This window comes from Micropterus salmoides, unplaced genomic scaffold (genome assembly GCF_014851395.1).
Source record: "Micropterus salmoides isolate LMB-PRFRI ecotype aquatic unplaced genomic scaffold, ASM1485139v1 Ms_hic_scaffold_1, whole genome shotgun sequence".
NCBI classification, from domain to species: Eukaryota; Metazoa; Chordata; class Actinopteri; order Centrarchiformes; family Centrarchidae; genus Micropterus; species Micropterus salmoides.
The window spans coordinates 43,487,886-43,513,653 of NW_024040040.1; the positions used below are offsets into that span (position 1 = coordinate 43,487,886).

Genomic DNA, 25,768 nt, shown 5'->3' on the forward strand with positions numbered 1-25,768 from the left:
GCTCCACTCTGTTCACCAACTAGTTGCTAAGTTTGTGTGTCTGCTGTTTGGTGCTGAGCAGGTAGAGGACAGTGGTTTTATTAGAGTTTATTTTTTGTGCTGCTTGCTTCAATAGAAAGACAATGATTATTTAGGGGTTGTACCAGAACAGGTTTACATGATTTCATTTTCAAAAAACACAATATTTTTGTCATACTGTACATTGCTGCAGCACATCTGTACATCCTGTGTGTTTAATGCTCCGTTTTAGCTACCCAGTGAGGCATCTCACTTGTATTTGATCTTTGTTTGGAGTTGCGCATGAGTAGTGCCTAGGTAGGGAGCCAATCAGAAGGGCAGGTCCGGACAAGCCATAACCATGGCTTTGGATCAGCTGTGTTTCAGAGTGATACTACTAAACTTTTAACTGTGCACTGTCTCTACATCACAGTAACAACTTTATGTGGAAATGGTAACTCCCTTCCGGGTGGACTACGGGCTTTTTCACTTTGCAACCCTTTTCCACGCACAAAAAAGATATATAACACAGTTAAGCATAATATGATATTTTCTTTAATATAAAAATATTTATTAGCGCAGCTTTAGTAAAATTGCTTCCTGTCTACAGCATCGAAAAAACACCTCTTACACAAAATCTAAACACAACAACACAATCAATTACAAAAAACCCAGCATCAAACACTGCCAACTCTTAATCAACTCGTATTTCTTCTTTGCTTCCATTGCCCTCAGTGACTTGAGCTGCAGTGTCTCTTTCCTACTGAATATGTTCTTTACAGTCTGCTCTCTTAAGCTCAGAACGAGGGACAAAACACCCAGGATTTTCCTGTCACATGGGCAGAGCCCTGGAAGGAGCAGTATTCTCAGATTATTTTGAATGAGCCTGCAGTGTTTTGTATTATTCATGTGGCAGAATGCATGCACATGACCCAGTAACTGATTTGGCCCTTGTTCCCATACAGCCAGTACTCTCTAAGGGTTTAATTAAACAGTTTTGAGGCAGTGGCCTATCTCCCTCGATCGCCTTACTTTTTACAGCCTTCCTCCTCCCAAAGTCATTACACAACTGTTTCTGACTGGGTCAAAAAAAACTGTGAAATCCTCCTATTGACTTCCACTCTGAGGACATCTACCTCCTGGGGAGTGAAGAGCAGAGCGACATCTCACTGTCACCCACTGTCTGCCTGAGAAAAATCACCCACTTTCTCCTGAATGAAGCCGAGCACCTATCGACACCATCACCACATGGAGAGAAATGATGTTAAATGTAAGTATCTACACTCAGTACAGTAGACTGAGAGTAAAAAGAAAGACACAAGCTGGTGTGATAGATAGATACTCAAATGCTGTTTGATAATAATAATTATGTTGCAAAGGACAAAAGAGATTTTGTAATTGGAAAGAAACAGAATAAAAACAATGTAACATAATTGCACAAAATTGTGTATTCAGCAATTCTAAAAATAGATCTGTGAAATCTGGTAATTACACTATCTGTATACACAATTGTACATAATGAGCAGTGTGCAAAAAGCAGTAATCAAACCAGTTTCCCAGAACATGATGATAAATATCAAAAATGTATTCTGTGTACATAAAAAACATCAAACGCATCAAATAAACAGTGTAGGTTGTTTAAAGGCAACTGTTGATTATAGCACAAAGTTTGTCATCTGTGGTGTCTCAAACTGCATCATGCATGTTTTATAACGAAGAGGGTATAATTCAGCCAGATCAATGCTGATGGCCCTTTGATTGTTATTAGAGTAAAAATTGCTGCAGCTGCTCAAAACAGGAGGTCGTGGCCGCAACAAATGTATAGTGCTGTTGAAATTAATTAATGTAATTGCATTCATAACTACTTGGGATTGGATTAAATCAACATGAAACAGAACAAGCCCCGAAACACAGATACCCCCCCCCCATCAACAGCAGCACCTAAATGGTTAGGTGCAAAAAAACTGCTCATAAATCCGTTGTATATCAAACAAGCTTTGAGAGAAAATTTGTACTCATGCGCTTGTCAGAGGGCTTTTGTTGTGCTCAAGAAATTAAGACTTTAAGTGAATAAAAAAAACACGCCAGTGTCGAAGAACCTTGTTGCAAGACGATTTGTAAAACAATTTTACAGAATATTTTTGCTACCTAACCGCATTGAAAGGAGGTAGAGACAGGGCATACGAAATAATACAAAAAGCCACCTGGGTGTACTTTAGTTTGTACTTTATTTTGGAACAGCTGTCAGACAGGGATTAAGGTGGAGCTAAATTGGAGAGACATTTTTTTGTGAGGGTGCACTCAGCAGATTAGGAAAGAGGAAACATCATAGCAAGTGTCCTTTTAGTAAACTGGATGGAAGCAGGACGATTTACACCTCCACCTACAAAAATGGCTTTCCACACATTGGTATAGCATGAAAATGTTTCCGTTAGTGTCAAATGAATAACTGTAAAACATAATTTAACATCAATCTGTAGACATATGGGTAGTTTTTTAGTAGCTTGTACTTGACTCTCGTCCAACTGAAACATAATAAATCTCCAAATTCTTCAGTGATTGATTCTTCATGCCTTGTTTGTGTATTTGTTTGTGCTGCTTATTATTGCATTAGAGGTATTAATGTTGCTTTGTCTTGGAAAAAGAGAATGGATTTATGTGAGTCTGAACAAAAGCCTCAAGTTTTATTTGTGTATCAGTTGGATTGTAAACACAATAACTACGCATTCAGCGTGGACAAAATCAGAGTGCACCAAATGACACCCTGTTGGAACTCTGACTGTCACAGAGTTACTTACTGTGAAGTAAAGTTATTGTCTGACTCAGGTGGCTGTTTTCTGACAGGGACAGAAATTTGTCAGGACAGTCTGAGTGTCACTTAATCCCAGGATGGAGGAGCTCAGCGTGAGCAGGATGTACTGTTGGTGGGTCACTGTTGGATGAGTTTAGATGCACTGCTACTCTCTAAAAGCAGGATTCAGAGCCAGAATATCTGTGTTTAAACAAGAGTCTACAGCCACACTACCGGCTCTGTGATGCTGTATTTTGGCATAGCCATAATACGAGCTTATGTTCCTTCTCTGCCACAGCGCTCCTCCAACTTACGCCGTCTGGCTGTGCCATCCCTACACACAAAGCAATCTCAGTCCCGGCTGTTCTCATCTGTCAACACCACCACGATGGTGGAACAAGCTACCACATGCAATAAGAGCAGGGGTGTCCCTCTGTAACTTCAAGAAGCTCTTGAAAACTCGTCTCTTTTAACACTTTCTCTTACAACACCTCTAACCCCTGACATGCATTTCCTGTGCTCCTCTTCTTCTACCAGCTTACAATTCTCTTGTATTTCGATAACTTCTTTCCCTAGAAATGTACCCCATTGATGCCATATGTGCTAGTAGCTCTTACTAGTATGTATTGTCAGCTGTAGATCTTGTGCTGTATTGATGCTTTATTCATGCTTGTATGTTGTTCCTCAAATGCAGGCCTCTCCCAAATGAGTAAATGTAATGTAAATGTAATAGCAGTGCTTTGAGCTAAATGCTAACATCACCATGCTAACACAGTCACAATGACAATGTTATACTGAGCAGTTTTTAGGCACTTGTACTTCACTAGTATTTTCTTTTTTGCCTTATACTTCTATATTTGAAAAGGAAGTATTGCACTTTTTATTGCACTAAATTCATTAGACAGCTATATTTATTTTTCAGATTAAGATGGCATAAAAACATATGATGAGTTTATAAAATGCATTTTAGCTATCAAGCTCCTCTTCAGTGGAATCAGGTCCCAGTTTTCGGTTCGGCAGACACCATCACATTTAAGAGTAGGCTTAAGACTTTCCTCTTTGATAAAGCTTAGAGTTAGGGCTGGCTCAGGTGAGTCCTGAACCATCACATAGTTATGCTGCTATAGGCCTAGACTGCCAGTAGAATTCCCATGATGCCCTAAGCTCCTCTCTTCTCCTCCCCCTCTCCATCTGTATTTTATCACATTAATGCATGTTCCCAACTTGACTTCTTCTCTCTCCAGTAGTTTAGTGCGTTGTCGTCCCTCTCCTCTCTCCTTCCATCGCTTTCTGCAGCTGTTTCTGGCTCCGGAGCTGTAGAGTCTGGATCTGTGGTTGCGGGCTTCCTGCTGCCCCCATGTTACTGCTGCAACAATGATAATTATTAATCCTATTATTATTATTTATTGATATTTATAGTATTATTACTACCATCACTATTATTTTACATCTTTATGTGGAACCCAACCAGTCGAGACAGATGGTTGCCCACCCTGAGTCTAGGATCTGCTCGAGGTTCCTGCCTGTTAAAAGGGAGTTTTAACTAATTGCTTGTTCATGGTGGGAAATGTTGGGTCTCTGTAAATATAAAAGTGCAATGAGAAAACTCCTGTTATAAATTGGCTCTATATAAATAAAATTGAATTCTCACTACATTAAGGTATTCCTGATCTATACCTTTTATATTTCTCCTTCAGTTTTTTTAAAATGATGAAAAATGAAAAGTTTCTCCAGCTTGTCTTGACTGTAAATACCTTTGTGTTTCCCCAGAGGCTTCAAGATAGCATCTGTTTAGTGATGACATTGTTCGGTCTTTTCCTTATATGTGACCCCCCAGCCATCTCTTCCTCCTCTTCTTCTATAGTTCCACATCTATCAGTTCGTGTTTGATGGATTTCCACAAACATTTCACTCAAGGCCATCGCAAGAGGAGAAGTGCAGCAAGCAGCTTAAAATAAAATGATACCACTGGAGATATCAGAAAAATCATTTAAAAAAGGAAATACAGTCAGAATCGTACCTGAAATGCAGCTCATGTTGCTTTTACTTTCGTACCAGCAAAGAAGTCACTTTTCTCAAATGTTTCGGAAAGAAATTATCTGTGTTTCTTAGAAGACAATTTACAAGTAAAAACAACAGTCTGCTGATTGAGCCGAGTTTGCCGCCAAAAACGTGTAGGTTCTAACTGTGAGACAAAAATATAGAGGAATAATCTACAGGCTATTTTAATGACAAAAACCACCCTTCCCCTGCTGTTTGCAATCAGCACACACTTGAAAGAAAAAATAAGTGCAGTGAGATAAAGAAATAAGGGGGAAACAATGTGTAAATCACTTTGGGTTGCCTCTGAACGAAGAAGCACATTTACACACCATATATGGAAGCTCTTGTTAGAGTTATTGTGCATTAAAATGTTAACTTTTTCCAGAAGTGTTTTTTGGCTGTAGCTCACATATTTGGTACACGTATCTTAAAATAACAGCTTGAAACTCATTTTGATGGTACACTGACTTGTAATAGTGAGAATGGCATCACTCCAGGCCCGGAGCTCCAGGTATTACCCTATGTAACATTGGAATCCCAGGCAGGAAACCCAAAAAATATCAAATCTTGTAGAATTTTTAACTGGGAATATGTTCAAGTTCACAAATGAGACACAGATGAGTCAACATTCGGAAAATGAATTGATCCGACACGAGAAAAGACAAACAGGGACCATGATTATGATCACACATACAATTTCTCATACATGTGAGGATTTGTATAGTTAAAAAAATACACATATTGATTTTTGTTACTGTATTTGGAAGCCAAACTAATTCTTTTAATTTTAAGCTTCTAGGTCTATCCAACGGTGTCCAGGAGTGCTACATTATTAGTTTTACTAGAGTACTTTGCAGCTCGATGAGGCTTAGAGCCAACTTTCTAACAAAAAAAATAGACCCTATGAAAACTGTTGACCTGTGTGTCCTGTGGATTATCCAGAGTAACAGGACATTGTTTTTAGAAAAAATGTTGCTGTTTATTTTTTTCACAGACAAATCTCCACCTTCACTGATGTGGGGTGGGGGACAATATCTCAAAATGTGGACAAATAATTCAAAACTATCTGCATGTCAAGATACCACTAGAGGTAAGTGAGAAAAACAACATGTTAATCCGTCTCTCAGTACTTTCCGACTTCCCTATCCTGTCTGTTTCACTCAGTGTCAAGCCCATTCGTTTTAATTGAAGACTTTTAAAAACTCAAAAATACATAATTTAATATTTGAAAAAGCCCCCCAAAAAAACGCAGGGTATGGTAACTTCTAATAAACATTACTCAAATATGAGGAAATCGTGTATTTGTTGGGGTTTATTTTCAGTATTTATGGCAGTGGGTCAGTGTATGTGGGTTCAAATCAAAAACATGTTAATCATAATATAGAAACATGTCACCCAGTGCAATAGTGAGGTTCATTGATGAGCTTCTGGACACATAAGGCACAGCTAAATAAGATATATCCTATAAGTCCTTTCCATTTCTGAACATTATTTCAAAACAACTATTAGCATTAAAAGAAAGCACTTTGTTGCTATATGTGTTATAAATGAGTCTTTAAGGGTTTACTTTCCATCGATTTCATGTTAGGCCAAATATCTGCATAGCATCTGAAAGTGTTCCCAGGAAGCTTCTGGTTGCAAAAGTTCATAAAATAAATCTTAAATGTTTGGGGGATTAAGTGGTTGATATCTGGATTTTTAGGCGGAGAGATGATTTTCTGTTATCTTACTCTTGGGAAGAATACACACTGTCCAAGTATGTAAAATTATTGTTCAGTAGCATTCATCTGGAAGCTTGTGTAACCCGTCCAGGCTGGATTACATGTAAAACTGCAAACTATATGGACATTTTGAACAATTTGTGTGTAGTTTTCTTCATTTTCTGGTTGTGCAGGGAGATGGGAACCCTGCCTTTGTACACCACGCAGTAGACAGAGCAAGATTACTCTAAAGAGGGACATCAGCGTGATGTATTATCACACTGAACATTATCAGACCATTTGGACCAGTGCACATCATATCCCTTTGAAGTGAAGATCAGATCTATCTAACATCTGATGACGGTCAAAGTGTCCTTTGAATAATGGTGTATGATTACAGAGAAGCAGGTGAACAAACATCCCACACTTTTGGATCATTTACATGTGAGAGGATGCTGTAAATCAAAACTGACATCATTATGTAGCTATTTCAGCTGCTGAGAAGACGTTTACAATGTGAGAAGTACAGAAAGTGAGAAATGTAGTTATCAAATGTTTATTAACAGTGGTTAAAAGGAAATAAAGCTGATTTGTAGAGCAACATTGTTAGACTATATTTGCCCTCAAACGTAATCTAATTTAGTTTCAAATCAAATCCAATTACAGCACAGAAATGAATGAAATCAAAAGTCTTTTTACTTTGAATCTGAGTATATAAAGAGATTAGACAGGCAGTGTAGAATAGAGTTGATATTTTTATGTGTTTACATGAGTACATCAATAGTGCATAAATTCTGGTATTCCCATGTAAAAAACAGTTGAAAATAGAACTTCAGATAATGATGCTACTTAAAACCCTCTGGAGTTCGTCAATTCATCGGTGAACACACTGAGCATGTTTTATTTAAACAGAGTATATATACAGTAACAGTTACTTTATTTATATATCACGTAGAGACAAGCTGGAAGCCTGTTGAATTGCTGATGTGGGCCTTTCACACAGTATCTCATTTATTTGTGTAGACCATTTAATGTCTTACTAAAGCAATATTTTCAGTGATTTACACGCAAACTTAGACTTTCAATGGAAAAGAAACAATAACGAGTTTGAATAAAGTCACTTTACATGTACAACAATTTCCTGTTGTATTTGTGTGTATAAATAGTGAAAACATATTACTAGAAGTGTAATATAATAATATTTTGAGTAATTTTTCATGTATTTTGGGTTCCTGGCAGCTTTATATAATACTACTCACGAAATGAGAAGCCATCTACCATGCATATGGGCTAAGGACAGTGGTGCTAAACAAAAAAGAAAATACTCAAATGCATAGAAACCTGGACTCCAACGCAGAAATGTCCCACTGACCTACTACTACACAGCAAAATAAAAGGGTTCAGATCCCTAAACACACCCTGTCTAGCCAACAGCATGAGGAAACGCACCATCACGCTTTCCGCATGTCCTCCCCTCTTCATTGGCTAAATTTTGATCAGGCATCAAAGTTTCTGATAGGCTGCTGCGGCAGCGGCGGCAGAGAGTTGTTGCTGTTGCTAGGATCCTGTTGCTAGGACGGCTGCCATCTCGGAGGCTCAGCAGGAAACATGTAATGAATCATGGATGGTTGATTTTTCTCTAAGCACCCTAATCTGTGATGCAGATGAGCCCAAAGCTCGCCTCCCCCGTCCCCACCCTCCTCCTCCTAAAGGCAACCCACCCACCCCCCCATCTCCGGATGGGTTCATCAGGAAGAAAAAATAAAAAATTCAAGTTTGGATTTCGAGGACTGGCGTTGTAAATGGTCCTGATGTTGCTATAGAGGGTGGTGTGGAATATTGATATCAATTCTCATGCAAAAACACGGAGGTCAAAGGTCATAACCAGTTATTTGTTGAAGGAGAGCCAGAGGCACACCGGCGACGACCCCTCCTGACCCCTGAGATTATTCTTAATGCTTTGACTTGTGAAGTTCGGACAGACTCACGGCTCCTGAGAGGGGAAATAAGGGATACTACAGCTGAAACTACAATTCACAGAATGACACTTTTAAGATTAATTTAAGATTACTTAATCATTTTAAGTGTAGTAAGTAAAGAAGAGAAATTAAACTAATAGCTGTCTGTGCAACTATATGCTATTCAGAAAACCGAGATTAAATTTTCTGCTGCTCACAAAAGCATTTAACTGGGGAGACTTTTCCCACCGCTGTTATTGTTCAACATGCTACAGTATGTTTTGCTTTTAAAAGTCATGAAAAAGCCTGATTAGCATTCACAAAAGGTCATCCATCGTGGTGCAAATGTGCCGCCGTGACTTAACAATCGCTGTGGGCATTTTTAATATCATGCTATTATAGCCTACTGTGCAGAGGGTATACAGGCCTGTGTTTAGCGGGGAACACAGGGAGGGCGTTTCAACCCCCAGTTGAACCACAGTGTGCATGACTTATTTATTCCTGTCCTGTAAAAAGAGTGCAGCTGTTTCATATAAAGTGGCAACCAGTTAAACTATTCATACGAAACACTTCTCATATAGACGCTGAACATTATCCACAGAGGGTAAGACAGTGTAAAAAGTAGTAATTACCGACAACAGATGACAGACAATATGGGCCTGCTGCTTTAATGGTACACAGCAGAAATAGTGAAATGAGCAGCTACAGTGACTCTGCTGTATGTAAACATCTTGTGTTGTGCACCACTGTGGGTTTTCCTGCTACTGGAGCAATATTTTCTTTGATGTAATTATATGTTATATTTCAGACGTTGGCTCCGTATCCTCCTCCCTTGAGTCCTTAGAGTGCTTTTGTGATTTATTTTATTTGCTTATTATATCACGTTTGTCACAATTTGTCTGCAACATTAATGTTTTTTGATCAGTTTTGTATTCTTTTTGACAGACACCCTTAATCTCAATGGGGCTTCCTGGCCAAACCATGATTTAAAACTACAAAATAATATCACACATCTCTATATTTCCCATCCATGGCATTTTAATTAACCCCTTCCCTTCAGAGAAAAGTGCATCCCCTGACAGCCTTGCTCTCCATTTCCTACCCTTTGACCTCATCTTCCCTCCTGGAGCGTCACAAAACGGATCCTTTAGAATCTAGTTGTATACGTGATGCTAATACCTTCTGACATATTTGTTCACCGTCTCTTTATCATTAATAATTATGCAAAGGAGGTGCCTTCTTAGCCGAGCAAAAGAAAGCAATCTTAGTATGCAAATGGTTAAGGTCCCTGAGGAGTGGAGCGATTAGATGTGTGTTGATAAACTCACTTATGATGAGTGACAGTGAGCAGGATTGAAGTCGCGCTGGTCAGCATCGCCGCAGACACTAATGAAAACGCCGCCGCCAAATGCCAGGGTATCCCCTGATGCATGATGGGACAGGGATGAAACAGTGTAAAATGTCATTGTGGTTGCTGTGCGCCCATTAAAAACCAGAGAGATGAGGAGGCAAGGGGGTGGGGAGTGCAACTTCAGATGCTAACATCCCAAAACCTTTGACCAAACCATGTCAACTATCATGACTGTGCCATGAATCCCGTGAAACACCCAATTTTACATCCGACCCCCCAGTTCTACACCCAAATACACCAGCTACTCGTTAATCCTTCACTAAATCTGTGTGATTTTAGTAACATGTTTTTAGTATCTAATATCTAGTTTCAAACTATTGATTAACTAAACTGGATTGCACCTCTAGAACTTCAGAAATATGTACATCTATAGCCCCGTTCAATCAAAATCATTGCTCTAAGCGAACAGGAAATCGCACCACAAGCTGCAGTAGGCCTATAATTTCCAAAAATAATTTTTAGGCAATTTGTTTTTAATGTAGGTTTGATTTGCTATATTTATTTATGAAACCATGGAGAATTGTGTTTCAGAGTTAGCAGCAGCTTTCATGTAGCTACAGTATTAATTGTCCTTATGTACTTTATATAGCTTTGGCAATATTGTTGCTATACATTCCTGCCAATAAAGCTAATTTGAATTTGAATTTGTGAGAGGGATTAAGCTAATGTAAATTAACAGACGTTTGGTAATTTAGTCTAATGTTATTAGCATAACGTAATTTCAGGTATATTGTGTTTTTTGTGAGGAGGTGAGGTCAGATATTCCATGTTAAGTCTAAATGGGGAACATTAGCAAGCTAACCATAGTTCTGTCAGTTTAGCTGGTTAGTGGTTAACTAACAGTGCCTGATGTGCCATTTACTGGGTGTAGATATTTAGTAACATCTAATCTCTAATTAAGAACTAGTTGTCTGGTGTAACACATTTTAATTTAGTAATTTGCACTTAGTAAACACTTACGTTATAAGTAGGCAAAGTTTGAACTTAACGAACAAACTTCTGAGGATAAATTATTACACTCAGGAATCATTTTCTTAAAATTGTTTCAGTGTAGTTAATCTGTGTTTGATCCTTTATAAAGCAGAACAAATGTTACATGGAGAGGCAACGCTGGATGCTTAGACCATTGTTTGTAGCTGATTAAAACGGTTTTGGTTGTGGGCTTAATAGTTTGTTCAAAGATAAGAAAAAACACTAGCTTTTGCAAATATTTATACCAGAGCTTCACACTGTTGCGCTGCGTTAAGATTATCTTAGTTATGCTTATTTTGTGGGTATCTTTTGAGTTTTTTATGACAACATGGTGGGAGTCCACATTCTTAAGCCACAAATTATTGCATAAGCACAAGTATGCATAACTCTTCAGGCGAGATCAATTTTCTCAGGATCAGCGTTTTGACAAACAGAGACAGAAGAAGAAGAGAGACACTAGCCGGGAGTGCCAAGTTTAAAAGCTTGTTTGTTTCTTAAGAAGATCAAAGGTATCAAGGCCTTGGACAGACTTGAGAGGCACAGCCTCTACAATCTGCTCTCAATTCACTCCCAACATCAGCAAAGAAAAACAAGGCTTTTCTTTTAGGAAAATCCTGGAAAGCATCCCAGACAGTTTTCCCAACAAGCAAACACTCAGGGATCTCCCAACGCTACCCACTGGGGAAATGACATGTTTGTCAGCATGTTGTGTGTTATCATACAAAAGTTTAATCCTCCACAGGTGGGGTTTTATCAAGGGCAAAAAGCTAACACACCTATCGGACTTGGCTCCAGAACCTAAACCTGACTTGAAGTAGCTGCGTTTTTTTTATGTACTCAGCAATTACTTTTTAAGCAACCAAGTAGATCTGATTAAAGCTACAGTCAAGTTCTCCCCCATAATTCAACAGGACGTAGTTTAATAAGCAAAATCAATTATTTTTGTTGACTTTTCCACAATATCTTAAGGGGATATTTCACCCACGAGGCAATTAGAACAAACAACAACAAACAGCATTTCACTTCAAGTCAAGTATATCTAATGCGGTGGTTAACAACCTTTTTTTTCTCCAACACACCCCCACAGGCCTATGAGATGGGCTCGGGTGGATTACTTCTTCATCGTAACCCTTCGATGGTTTCATGGAATATTTCAAGAATAGTTTTATTTATTTTTTTCTGTTGTAAAACTACCACTTGGGGGTATTACCTTATAGTTGCCTATTTACACATCTAGCAGATATGGATATCATTGGGAAATGTGTTTCTGGCCACCTGGAAAGTCCAATATTCACTCTCCTTTTAGCTCTAGTTTTGGTCTTCACCAACTCCTGAGAAAAATATCTGACTTTTAAGCTGCTTAATGCTCCGGTGTGTTCCCCAACTACTCGTTAACTTTATATGTCTGCTGTTTGGTACTGAGCGGGTAGAGAACAGTCAGTTTTGAGAGCTTTTTTACTGAAACAGCTGCCTGCTGCACTTGGAAGCGATGGTTATGAGAGCTGTGAAAGTGAAACAGCAAAGTAAATTAAAGTAAAACCAAAGCAATAAGCTGAAATATGATAAGACGCTCTGCAGTGCTGATGGAAACTGCAGTCAAGTGATAATTGTCTGTGAGTTAATCTCTACAAGTGATTAGTTTATCATACAATTAGTTATATGATCCATTGGTAATATGAAAATATTCATTATAGCCGCTTTAAACATTTTAGTGGAAAAGCGAGCAATGCATTTATCGTGAAGCTAAACGGCCTGATGTTTGTTCTTCTACTAGCAGAAAATGCTTAAATAAACATCAGGTTGTTTTAGGTTGGTTCAGACCATAATTTTTTATTCTTTTCACAATGCCTGTTCTTGACCAACATATGACTGCATTATACCGCCGTGGAGAGGATTTTGGAAGTTGGTATGAATGTGTTCAAACTGACTTGGTGTTTTGTAATAATAAATACATTAAAATCATCATCATATCATTTTGTGTTAGTTTTTGTATATTTATTTTCCCCCTATTATAAATTTGGAAACAAATAGGTCTCCAAATATATAATTGTATTTTCTTATTAAATCATACTTTCTTGTTGTATTGTATTTCCCACTGATTACTGCAACCCTGGGGTACAAGTACCCCTGGTTGGGAATCACTGGTCTAATGACCATAGAGGAAATACTGGCTGGTTGATGCATTTCTTTTTAAGACTGCATGAATTTACAAGTGTGTCAGAAGGACTGAGAGCCAACAGTGATTACAATAAACCATAGAGAGATCATCAAAGAGTGGGCAGGAGCTGTAAGACTCACTGAGGTCCATGGCTGAAAAGGCCCACTTGACGTTCTTGGTGGTGTGGAGGCCTCTATGAGGGACCTGCAGTGTGTGTGTTTTCATTTGCTTGTTTCAGGACTGAATGATTCATCGGCTTTGAGATGGCTTTACTTCAAAAACTCTCTCTTTTAAGATGTGTTTCCTCATTTCATGCACACGACTTTTCACTTTCGTGTTACTCCTGAGTTTTTCCTTTGATTTTACAGCTTGTGTGGTGTTTGGTGGTAGAAATTTCTGCGCGATGCCAGGCAGATTTGAGAGTACTTTCTGGTGGCATCAAGATTACGCAGGCATTTGCCTACTTTACAGTCATTTATATCCCTGTGATATGCCAGCACTCCTTAACAACAGTGAGATACACTGATTTTGACGGATCTCACTCCAAAGACTTATCCGAGCTTATGCAGTAATTTAGAAATCCCTAAATTAAAAATCACTTTGAGTTAAACCAAGCATCCAAAGAGTCAATACACAGTATCTAATTTTGTGACTTTTTCAGTGCGCATTAATCCTCCCAAATGGGCGCTGACAGGCTATCACATGGTATTGTAGCACACCAGATACCTCAGGAAGCAATTACCATGAATACATTTTCTAATAAACTTGTACCCATCAGATGATAAGCAATTAAACATGCGTAATTATGGTTTCCATACAGTAATTTCTAAGCTGATTAGGTTTGTGTGCTTTACAACCTGAATGGGCGAATATTAATAGGGTTTTGGTTTGGTGTTGCTGGTTAGCGGTGGCAGCTCATCAGCAAAATCATATGCAAATGAGGCCTCAGGAAGTGCATGAAGCCTCGTTCCCAGCTATTAGGACTGTCAAGGGAGGGAGGGACATGTCAACGGGCAGCACGCGCACATGAATATGCGTTCACACATGAAGTGCACACACAGTGTTGAAAGGTAGGAAATTATACATTCTCTACATGTTACATGTATTTATGTGTTTGCTCTTCTCTGTTCTCCGGTAACAGAAGCCTTACTATATTTGGTGTCAAATTCATCCAATTTTAAAGTTGATTTTACCTTCAGTTAGGGATGCTCCATTGTTAAAGTTTTAATTATAATAAATAATATCAGTCGGTATATAGCTGCTACAGATACCAATACAGAATTTTTTTTGTTTATTCCAAGATTTATTTGGCACCCTCTACAACAATATTGTAAGTTGTGACTCATTAATGGTTAAAAATCATTTAGTAATGCCTTATAGATCAGTTATAAACCATTAATAAGAACATTTGGACTGCCAGGTTGTGAAAAACACCTTGACTGGTGTTTATCCTCACGTTATAGATTATTGTAAGGAACGTTTATTAATGACATATTAACATTTGTCATTGTGGATTTGTCCAACTCATTAGAGAGAGTGAAAGTGAGGCCCATTAGTCTGTATTGATGACTTAGTAATGTTTGCTATCACCAAGATTGTGAAAAAGTGAAAGTTTAATGTTACAAGTGAACATAAGGTATTTTTACCAACTTGGCAATGCTCATGTTTTAATGGCTTATAATCATCTATTGAGCATTAATAATTTGTTTATAAACTATTGATAGAACAATAAATTTAATCTATAAACTTAGTAGTACCTTCAGTTCTGATAACCCTGTTTCCAATCATGAAGATGAGTACAAACTACTTATTAAAATGAACATTTCTTCAGACCAAAACTCTCCATGACATTGACCCAGCAGTATTATTAAGTACATATAAAGTGCAACTCAATCCACTGAGGAAGGTCAGGAGACGTGGGTTTTGCTGAAAACATAAGACTAATTTTAACATTTCCATTTCCAAACATCATTGAAAGCCTCACTTAAAGATACTGACTGTTGCAATTAGTTATTTGTTATAAAAACCCTCAGCTTCAGGAGAAATCTGCTCCCTTTAATCGGCAGAAAACAGACTTATGCACTTAATTATCAAACAGCAGTAACATATTTTAAAGCTATTTAAAACTTACTTTAAAAAAGGGGCTTTTAACCTTGTAAGTCTCAGTGAGGTCACAAACCTCTTTTGGTGGAGACAGCTGCATAAAACGTTGCAGACAAGACAATAAAAAATCTGGCAACAGTTTAAGTTAAAAGTTACATCCTCCAGTAAATATTGATCAAATTGGACTTTCAGAGCGGCTGAGCCTCCTCTCTGTAATATTGAGAGAGGACCTCAGTGGCTGAAATACATGACTGACTTCATTTCACATCCCAGCCACTTTCTCCACTGACAGAGCTGGTGGACCAAACATTTCATCTGTACAAACCTGCGAGTTTCTCCCAGACACAGACCCTCAGGGAGCATGATACAGCTTTTCTTTGTGACTTTACTAAGGCTACCGTTCAATCAAATGCCATTCGCTGTGAGAGTGGCCTTCTCCTTCCTGTTTGTGTGTGTGTGAGTGTATCAGAAACAACATTAAACACCAGACAGCAAAGCAGTATTATTTGTCCTGATTTATTATCAACCTGAATGTTACTTTTCACACAAAATATATAGTTCTCATTGAGGCTCTCAGTATATATTTCAGATAGCACTATATAGGGATTCATCATGTAATTTATTGTCTCTACACAGAGGGAATAATCTGTCAAGTTGCACAAAATATTACATTATACCAGTGATGGAGGGACAAACAAATTTAGCAACAATCCCAATATAAGTTCTGCTTAAATATATCATATTGTTAATATCCATATACAGTAGATACTATCTCAGTTGGTATATTTCTATTACATTTAATATTCTACGGAGATGTTCATGTAACAAACAATTCATGATGTAAAATGTGACTTCAATGCAATGAGGAATAAAAAACACCTGATATGTTGCAAGAATCATGACCTGTGAGGCTTTTTCAAAGATCAGAGCATCTGCGATTTAATGCAGGAGTGAGACGTCTGGACCTAAAATACAACAATACACACTGAGTGATGCTGAGTGTATATATCTATATCTATATCTATATCTATATATCTATATCTATATATATGCATATACATATACATATATACATACATATATATATATATATGCATATACATATACATACATATATATATATATGCATATACATATACATACATATATATACATATATATACACATATATATGCATATACATACATATATATATATACATATATATACACATATATATGCATATACATACATACATATATACATATATACACATATATATGCATATACATATATACATATATATACATATACATATATACATATATACATATACATATATATACATATATATATATATATATATATATATATATATATATATATATATATATATATATATATATACATATCTATCACAGAGGAGAAAAAGATTTGTTTCCAAAACGCTATATGTATCCAATACATCAGTTCATTTATGGGATATAATCTGTACAATATTAGGATTTTTACAAGCAACAATTTTCTTTACTTTACATATTATTATTATTCTAAAATGACTATAGTTGATAGCTGCAATGATTAGTTGATTAATTGATTGGCAAAGGATTTATTGGCAACCATTAATTCTTTTTTTGGTAGTTTTTCAAGCAAAAATGCCAAATATTCTCTGGTTCCAGCTTCTTAAACATGACAATTGGTGTTTTTTGTGGTCATATATGACAGTAAATTGAATATATTGAGATTTTAGGCTATTGACCAATAAAATAAGCAAATTGAAGACATTACTGTGGCCTCTGAGAAAATATGAATGCCATTTTTTACACAAATACTTGAATTAAAGCCCTCTGTAGTTTGTTTTAAATGTGCCAATAGTAATTTCTAAACATCTGTATTAAGTTTTTCGACAGCAGCTAGCTGATTTTGGAAGAAAAATCGTCACTTGACATCACGTAAACAGCTCGTCAGTGGCACTAGAACGGTATGTTCAGGAACAACATCACAGTTATAGAGGACCAGGGTTCATATTGACAAAAAAAGTCTCACAGTAGGAGGGCTGATCTAAGTTCACACATCAGATCACATCGGGCCCCTACTGGTCCGCACACCCTCCCGAATCGCTAAAACGACACAGATCCCAGATCAACAGCCACACTCTGAGGCAACATTTTGCAAATATGGATCCAGGTGAGATTTCTGGCACGACATTCATAAGTATACAGTATATATAGAGGTGAAGAGGAGGCAGAGACAGAAGAGAGAAACAGAGCGAGGAGAAGGAAGGGCAGAGAGAGATGTCAGTCTTGAGTGGGCAGAGGAAACCGGTGCTCAGCGAGCGAGAAGAAGGTGGGAGATGCGATGCCTTCACTGAGGAAGCGCTTTCAGGATGGCGTTCACCTCCTCTGCCACGGCTGTCAGCGCAAACTCAAACTGCTCCTGAAGAGGAGGAGGAGGTGGAAAGGATGCAGGGAGAGAGAAGGAAGGGAAGAATGAAAGTTTTAGTGTGCGTACAACAGCTCAGGAATGCCATTTTAGAATGATTGGCAACTGCTGCCCCCTCCTCCTCCTCTTCCTCCCTCTCTCTCCTGACCCTACCCAGGATTTGCTTGGCCACAGACTTGAGGTGAAGGTGAACCACTCTCTGAGGCTTCAACTCGGGAGTGCACGCGCACCCTACACTGCCATCGATCCAGCCAGGTGTGTCTTAAAATAAGGCTTTTGAGTCAAGCTGTCTCTCAGCTGTGTGTGTGTGTGTGTGCGTTTGTTTGTGAATCCGATTCATGGTTTTCCCCGAGGAGCGCAAAAGGGGCTGATTGATGTTTGCCCCTTGGACCTGGTGTTTTTATATTCCTCTCCTCTCCCCAGGCTGCAGGCCATGAGGTCCTCTCACAGAGAAAAGGTACGTAGGAGTATGGAGGGAGCAGTCTTTAGATGTGTCAACACATAGCCTGCCATAGTCTGGCCTGAGGATAGGCTAAATCAATACAGAGGAGTCAGTGGCGGCCGTGCCGTTCGCTTTGCAGTGGAGATTATCTGGAGTGATTAGGTTCTCTATTTTTAAGTCTTCGGATGTTGTGATAGGGCCAGCAAATATGTGAGTACATCCAGCTATATCTTAACCACAGTTTTATGTGTCTATATCTAATCTCAAATTGAGTTTAAAGTTCTGTGTATTAAAAATATACTTTTAAAACCAGGTTTTGTGCATGCGGTGCTGTTCACATTTGCACCACTTGGGGGAGATCAATCTCTGCTCGAAAGATCAGAGATGCATGGTTAGCAAGGAAGAAAAACGGTCACGCATGCTGTAATTACTACATGTTGATGTCTATCAAAAGGAGTAACAGGAATAAGAGAATAATGTTCTCTCTATCCCAAAATAAAGTGGCAACTTCATGGAGGAGGAGGGGGAAAAAGATAATTGGTTGTCCAATCCTTAAAACCTAACTCTAAATTTCATACCTCATTACAATCTCATTTCTGTGTAGACCCAGCATGAAGCCACAAAGTGGAATCAACAATATTCCAATATAATTTCACTTAGACTTGTCAGGAAAGAAAAAGAGAGAGTGCTTGAAAAGCTTTTCTGCACAGAAAAGAGCAAGGCTGTAAAAGCAGCATTAATGAACCATCTAGGAACACTGGAGTCTGTTAGCAAGCAGCCTCCATAAATATTATCACCCACTGCTGCACGAGGCTTGCCTTTATTATTATTATTGTTATTCTTTCCAATTAGAAGAGAGAAACAAAAGAGACGTCCTACCTATTATTATCATTAGTGGATGAGAGGAAATACTTTGCTGCTGCTACACACCCTAAACTATTTCTAACTAAGTGTTGCGAGGTAGAGGGTCCGCTGTGATATAAACTGGTAAGAAAAGATTTCAGTGACAGCACAGGTCAAGTAAAATGTAGAAGAGAGTGCTAAAAAACATATTTGATATATGATTAATTGTCATTCTTCAACCAAATATACCAAACACTTGCTTGTTCTAGCTCCTCAAATGTGAAGATCTGCTGATTTTCTGTTATATATTGTCATAAACTGTAAATTTTTTTATCTTGGACTGTTGGTCAGATAAAATAGAGCATCTGAAGACATTACATTAGGCCTAGTTACATGTCTATTTAATTCTCCCTTTGATCATTTTAGCAATGTATATCATATTACGTAGGAATGGTACATTTAACACTCTAGGATCAATAAAGTGTGTTTATAATATTTGTTTAAGTGATGGGAATGAAGAGAAAATCTTAAAATGTCGCACTTTCATAGACAAAATACTTCTGTAACAGAAGATCTTGTCCAGTCTCTCTGCGTCTTGTGATAAATGTGGAACAGTGAGTTATTATCTTCCAAGACAATGTTTTTCTAATCCTGAAGCAGTTATCAATTACCACATCATTTCCCCTGATCCCGCGCACATGAAGTAGACAATCGTCTGTTTGAATGACTGCAACCCCTCCTCCCTCCCAGCTCCCCTCTCCTCCTCCTCCTCTCATCTCCCCCACCTCTCCAACTCAAAGCCGGGGACCTTACCTTTGTCTGGACCATGCCAGCTCTCTGGTCTCTCAAGTGCTCCAGGGTAGCGGCAATATCAATCTCTTTAGCACCTGCAACAGACCGAAAATTGGACTGAGTTCAAAGCAGTGGAGTAATCCAGCTCACATCTGTCAATCTCTCTTTATACTGGGCTCCCTTTGGAACAGCGCAGCGATTGAAAATTATTACATTCATCCCTCGAAAGACTTGGACGAGAGCCACAGACTGTTTCTCGATAAAATATGCAAGAGGATATTTTTGGGGTGTGGGAAATTTGCAATAATGCATTCAAAAAACGCTAAGCGCTGGCTTCTCTGTGAGAATCTTGTTCAAAAATTGGTTTAGATTATGTCCAACTATAAAGTCTGAGCTTTTTGATACAACAATATCTGAGTGTGTATCAAACTGTAATTAAAATGATTTACAGCCTTTGCAGCAGCCATACTGATGATTAACCTCTTTAACAGTTGCTTGCCTTCAAAAGTGATCGTCTGCTGCTGAGTTAAGTCTGTTTTGGCTGCGAAAATGTGTGATGTTAATCTGGAGATCTTATTCTACTTTCACATTTATGGATTTCAAGCAGCAGAAAACTGACAGAGAAGGAGGGAGAAAAACCGTAGAGTCCCCCTGAACTCTCAAGATGTTTTTGAAAGTGAGGCAGAGAAAGGAAGCAAAGGAGATAGAGCAAGAGTGAAAATGTATGTATGTGTGTGGGTGAGAGTAAAAAAGAGGGATTTAATGCAGCTGGACTTAGTACTCAAAGTACTCCAGTGCTCCGACAAGACTTTCATGTCTCAGAAGGGCTGGATTCCAAAGTAAAGCTGAAGAGAGGCTCTTCGACCAAAGAAAAAAAAGCTTTGGGGAGTGAGATTATGTTCATTTTATACATTCGATTCTGGAGCAGGAAACAAAAGGTTTAAAAGAGACCGGGTGGCACCTTTCATCACCGCAGACAACAGCACATTCGTCACCGAACCACATGAACTCATGAATGTCAGGGTGGGTAAGTCTTATTACTGTTTTACAGAGAGTGAAGGGAAGGTCTGCATCAGGGGCGGCCGTCCTCCTAACCTGCTGACAGGCCGCAGCAGGAAGGCATGCTGAGAGTAAGGGTAAAGGGCAGGGGTCAAAGGGCAAAGGGCAGAGGGCAGGCTAAGCTATGGAGGGCTTTAAGGTGACGTTAGGCCATCCTTTATACAGTCTATGGGAAGAACCCAGCTCCTATGGAACAATAGATATCCATATCCAAATGTGAAACTAACTTTTATGCTGGTTATTTTGTAATCCAGTTTCCACAAACTGAGCTTATTCTTCTTCAGATACAACTCCTGCCTTGTTGGAGAACAGATTCAGCTAAAAACAAGTGCTTCCCTTTTCACAGGAACCTAAAATTTGTCCATGTAATGATACACCCATGCCACAGTTGTTTTGTATTTATTTTGACTCGTGGATAATAATTTCCCCAGCAGACGCCCATAATGGCGCCAAGTTACTGTGATTTGTGCACATTATCTTCCTTGACTTGTGTTTTTTGATCATACAATGCAAACTAGAGGCCTCCTCAACAAATCAAAATAGCAGAAAACATAGTGCAGAGATTTGTAACATGTTGGAGATCTTGGGCAGCTTAGTTGATATTTGTGTAAAATAGGAAAAACAGAAGACAACATAAAGGGTGGAAGTAGGGCACAAACTATATGGATTGAAAAGAATAATAAATAAATAATAATCAAATAAACCCATTGTTTCCATTAAATATTAAATATTGATCCAAACAATTGGAGCAACGTTAGCAGATTCTGATTTTGAATGTATTTTCCCTTTAAAAATGCCATTTCCATGCATGTGCTATCTAAATTCATGTTGCAGTTGAGCTGCAGGTCAATATGGCATGTCGGTAGCTTAAATAGATAATTAATAATGTGGCTAAAGGTTTCTTTTTCAATTTCCTTTTCTCTGTTTTCTCTTTGTTCCACTCTCTCCACTCCTTCCAGCTCCCTCCATGTCTGCCTCTGTCTTCACTGCCTCTCCAGGCCTCAGAAAAGTCACCCTCTAATGCATCCCCAAGACCCACTGTGGAAAATGAGAGGCTTTAGCGTTGCCAGGGCAACACTCACTTCAACGCAGGCAGAAAGAGTGAAAGGGAAGCCATTGATCGTTACCTTTAGCCATTCTATTGAGGACCATGTCAATCAGAATGTAAGTCCCACTCCTGCCTGCACCATCACTGCAGAGAGTCAGAGAGAGAGATGGAGATCATTAAGGTGGCAGAGTGATGCTTTAATCTCAGAGTGTTTTTCATATACGAAAACAAATTGCTCATTTACATGTGCATCTGCTGAGAGACCATGGAGTACATTTAAACACAAATTAGTCTATGCACAAAGATCCACATTGCTTCATCTGCTTACCTGATATTGCAGATAAAATAGAATACTTACAATACAATAATATATTGTTATAAAAATACCAGAACAGATTTGAATATTTGATGTTCCAATAAATGTGACTGTGTTAAACCTTTACACACGAGTGCATGTGTGGTCTTGAGACTTGCTCGGCTATTGGGGAGAGGGGAATGGTTTCTGAGGCGCACTGGGGACAAAGGCTTTTAAATGAATGCACCTCAGGAGCAGAGGAGAGGTTGAGAGGCCAGGGGCGGTTCGAGAACAGCTTTTGGAGAGCCTTGCTTTTCCATTACTCCAGAGATAGTCTTATGAAAAGCCTCCCTTTGTGCCCGCCGGCCATTCAACGGCTCTGCATGTTAATTGCAAACAAGGCGTGCACATCTCTCTAATAAAGGCAAGGCCAATAAAACAGGAGAGCGGCCTGAGCACCACTGCTTCATTAATCCGCTGCTAAGACACACAGTCCGTACAGCTCCCTCAGAGGGGGAGAGGAGCTGCCTGGCCCCATGCATGACTTAACAGGATGTGACTATTAAAGGTGGTCAGACAGATACCTGGTGTTTAACACAAACCAATCAAGGCCAGTTAACTAACTCAACCAAATGGGGAATGGAAGTGTCTTTGGCTGAGTGTCTTTGTGCCACACCATTTCCATAAAGACACAGCCAGTGGAATAAACAGCTGCTCCAGTGGACCCAGAGAGAGTAAATGGACTGTTTAAAAATAAACAGCCTCTCCCCTCCAACACACAGGCCATGACACACAATCGCAACCCTAATTCAGCAGGGTAAGCCACTGTCACAAGGTTCAAATAGTTATACTTGCCTGCAGTGAACAATTATCGGGCAAGATCGACCCCGGTAGCACTTGTTAACCTTTCTGAAATAAAAAAAAAAGAAGAGAAGAAGAAGAGAAAACTGGATGTTATTTCAAGCTTGACGGCAGGTTGTCTTAAATGCTCAGGCTGTTAAATCACACTGGCAACAAAGATCGATTACTGTTGCTGAATAACAGCCAATAATTAAAGCAAATGTGACTCGTGGGGGACTAGCAAACAAACGGAACCCTGAGAGGTGCATCCTCCTGTCAATCAGTCACTTTAATTTGAGAAAGAGAGCCGTATCGCGCCGCCTAAATAAACTGAGCATCATTTCAAACAGCGTTATTGTGCCATGTGGGTTGATGGATGTGGTGGTGTGATGTTGTGATTGCTGACCGCTGACGCATTAACCCCGGCCAATTATGAATGTTATACACCACGGGCACGGTGAAAGCCAACAAGCCGTTTCACACCCCACTGTTGCCATGGAAACTGACTACACCGAGAGCTTCCATTTCCCTCATTTTTGTCTGAATATTTCATCATATCCGTTGTTTATCTAGTGCATCTTGGTAATGTTCAAAATCACTAATATGTTTAATGTATTATTATTAGAAATATGTAAATAAAAACAATAAATATAACATAAAGCACTTACTTAATTACTACTACTACTTATAGTAATAATGTTTTGTAGCTTATAATTACATTTTATATTGCTAAATATACTAAAAGATAGAACATTTAAATAAATATTTAATATTAAATTTTGATAGTTTGTGCAATATCTTCATTCTATGTATTACTTCTGCTTTCTATTTCCATTTAAATAGCTTTCTCTGTTGATTTAACCTCAGTTTTGTATTCTGTATGTTGTATTTGTAGAGTTTCCTATATTCCTATTTGGACCTTAAGAACTACAACTGTGAACTGCATTTCCTACATGTACATGCACTTCAAAGCACATGCATGCTCCATTTAATGTTAGTATGAGCTTTTAGGTCATTTTTTATTTTTGGCCTGATGTAGCGCTATATTGACCAAGAGCTTGGCTTTATCATCTAAATACATGCACTGAACATAGTTAAATATCAAAATGTGATAAAACTACTTAGTAGTAGTAGCAGTGGCAGCTTATTTTTCAGAAGAAATGTTTTCTCTTTGATCTTTTTTGTGTATTTAGCATTCATTCTTTGTTTTTATATCAAATTACTTTACAATAAATGTATAGCTTCTACATTTTAAGAATATACACGTATATACATAAAAAATATCAGAAACATCAGAATATGTCCTCAGTCAAAGAGCATACAGAGGTGGTCGGAGTTCCCATGCAGGCCAGAGGAAGGAGCAGTGAAAGGAGAAGAGGGTGAGACAGAGAGTCAGGAGTGAGAGAAAGACAGTTTGTGCACAGGCCTGGCTGAGGAGACACAGTTTCCAATGATCACTTTTGTGACTATGCAACTGGGCTCATATTACTAGCTGCAACATCACAAAAATGACACTGGCAACCGCAAAATACAGTGTTGGCCGAAACCGTGAAAACCGTGTGTGTACAGTACATCATGTGGATCTGAGACCTCTGAATCACGCAATCAGAGAGCTTTAGATTCCCAATAACCTACAGCAGCAGCAATGGAGTAACATCAAGGCAATCTAGTCGTTAGAAAGATCTCAACAGCAAAGGAAAACTTGTATGTATGTAATCAAAAAACAGCTCAAAACTACACAACACTGTCATAAATAAATATAACTGACTGCAAGCTACACCCCGTTTATTTTGAAAAAAATAAAAAAAAAAGCACCGGCTGTCAGAATAGGATGACATTATAACACTGCACATTCGCTTTTTTCTCCTCTCATCTGCATTACAAACCGGAGGGACAGACATCCATCCACAAATCAGATGCATCTATTCTTATTTGGAGGGCTTTTCCTATCCCTCTGGGTTCTCCCAGAGGAGCTATTGCTGCTCTTCTGCCAGAACACATTATATGGAGAACAGAGTGAGGTTATTCAGTCACTAGCTTTCCCCGTCTCCCATGTTTTTAGTGAGACAGCTCTCATTTAATTGGGTGTTTGAATTAGGTGTTTTTCTTTTTTCTTTGCTTTTCTTCCCAAGCCAAGCCAGGCAGCGCAGGGCTGTTAATTTGCTGCATCACATGTGCTGGAGGGAGGTGAGGGAAATAGGCCCAGGATGAAAGGGATAGTACAGAAAACACAGTCCTTATTAGAACAAGCGTTCTCTAGGACACCAAAAGGCAGAGGGGCAAAAGGGGGACGGACCAGAGAGGCGCTGACAGAATACAGAATATAAGGGGAGATGATTAAGAACAAGCTCAGGATAAAGCCCAGTTGTAAAGGTGAAAATCTGTCTGAAATCTGCTGAGCTCCAGCGTCTGAGGCCAAACAGCAGGATCTTCACTCTACCTGCGGAAGTCTAACAGCGTCCTGGCAGAGTTGGGGATCCCGCGGTCCATCCAGGACAGGAAGTGGAACTGGGTGACGGTGCGTGTCTCGTTGGTCTGCAGGTTCTTCAGGTAGAAGCTCCGCACCAGGAAGTCCTCACACCAAATGTGCTCTGACACCAAGTTGACCTAGATATAGGAAAAGAATAAGCAGTGGATTGGCATTTTATTTCTTAATAAATAAATGTCAATGTTAAATAAATAAAATAGGAATGCATTCATAACCATGCAAAACTTGGAGGAATAAACTTAAGGTAGCTTTAGAATCCACATTGGACAAATACTTTAAAGGGCTGGTTCAACAAATTACAAAAAACATATTTTCTGATTTACTCTTTGCCGTAGCCATGCGAACAGTTTGGCTTCCCTAACTAACCACACATTTTAGTGTTACTCTGTTCACAGACCTAAAAGTCT

General features: G+C 38.7%; 1 protein-coding gene across 2 annotated transcripts in view; it reads right to left on the reverse strand.

Annotated features, from left to right (window-relative positions):
* Positions 1-16,491: 16,491 nt before the first annotated feature.
* Positions 16,492-25,768, reverse strand: part of ptprn2 (protein tyrosine phosphatase receptor type N2) — a 133,883-nt gene continuing 124,606 nt past the window's right edge. For both annotated transcript variants that reach the window (XM_038729639.1, XM_038729630.1), the window contains 5 exons: positions 25,314-25,480; positions 22,889-22,942; positions 21,818-21,882; positions 19,653-19,726; positions 16,492-17,548 (listed from right to left, as the gene is read on the reverse strand). In XM_038729639.1, the coding sequence (XP_038585567.1) occupies positions 17,477-17,548; positions 19,653-19,726; positions 21,818-21,882; positions 22,889-22,942; positions 25,314-25,480 (432 nt within the window). In that variant the 3' untranslated portion in view covers positions 16,492-17,476. The remainder of the gene's footprint in view (positions 17,549-19,652; positions 19,727-21,817; positions 21,883-22,888; positions 22,943-25,313; positions 25,481-25,768) is intronic.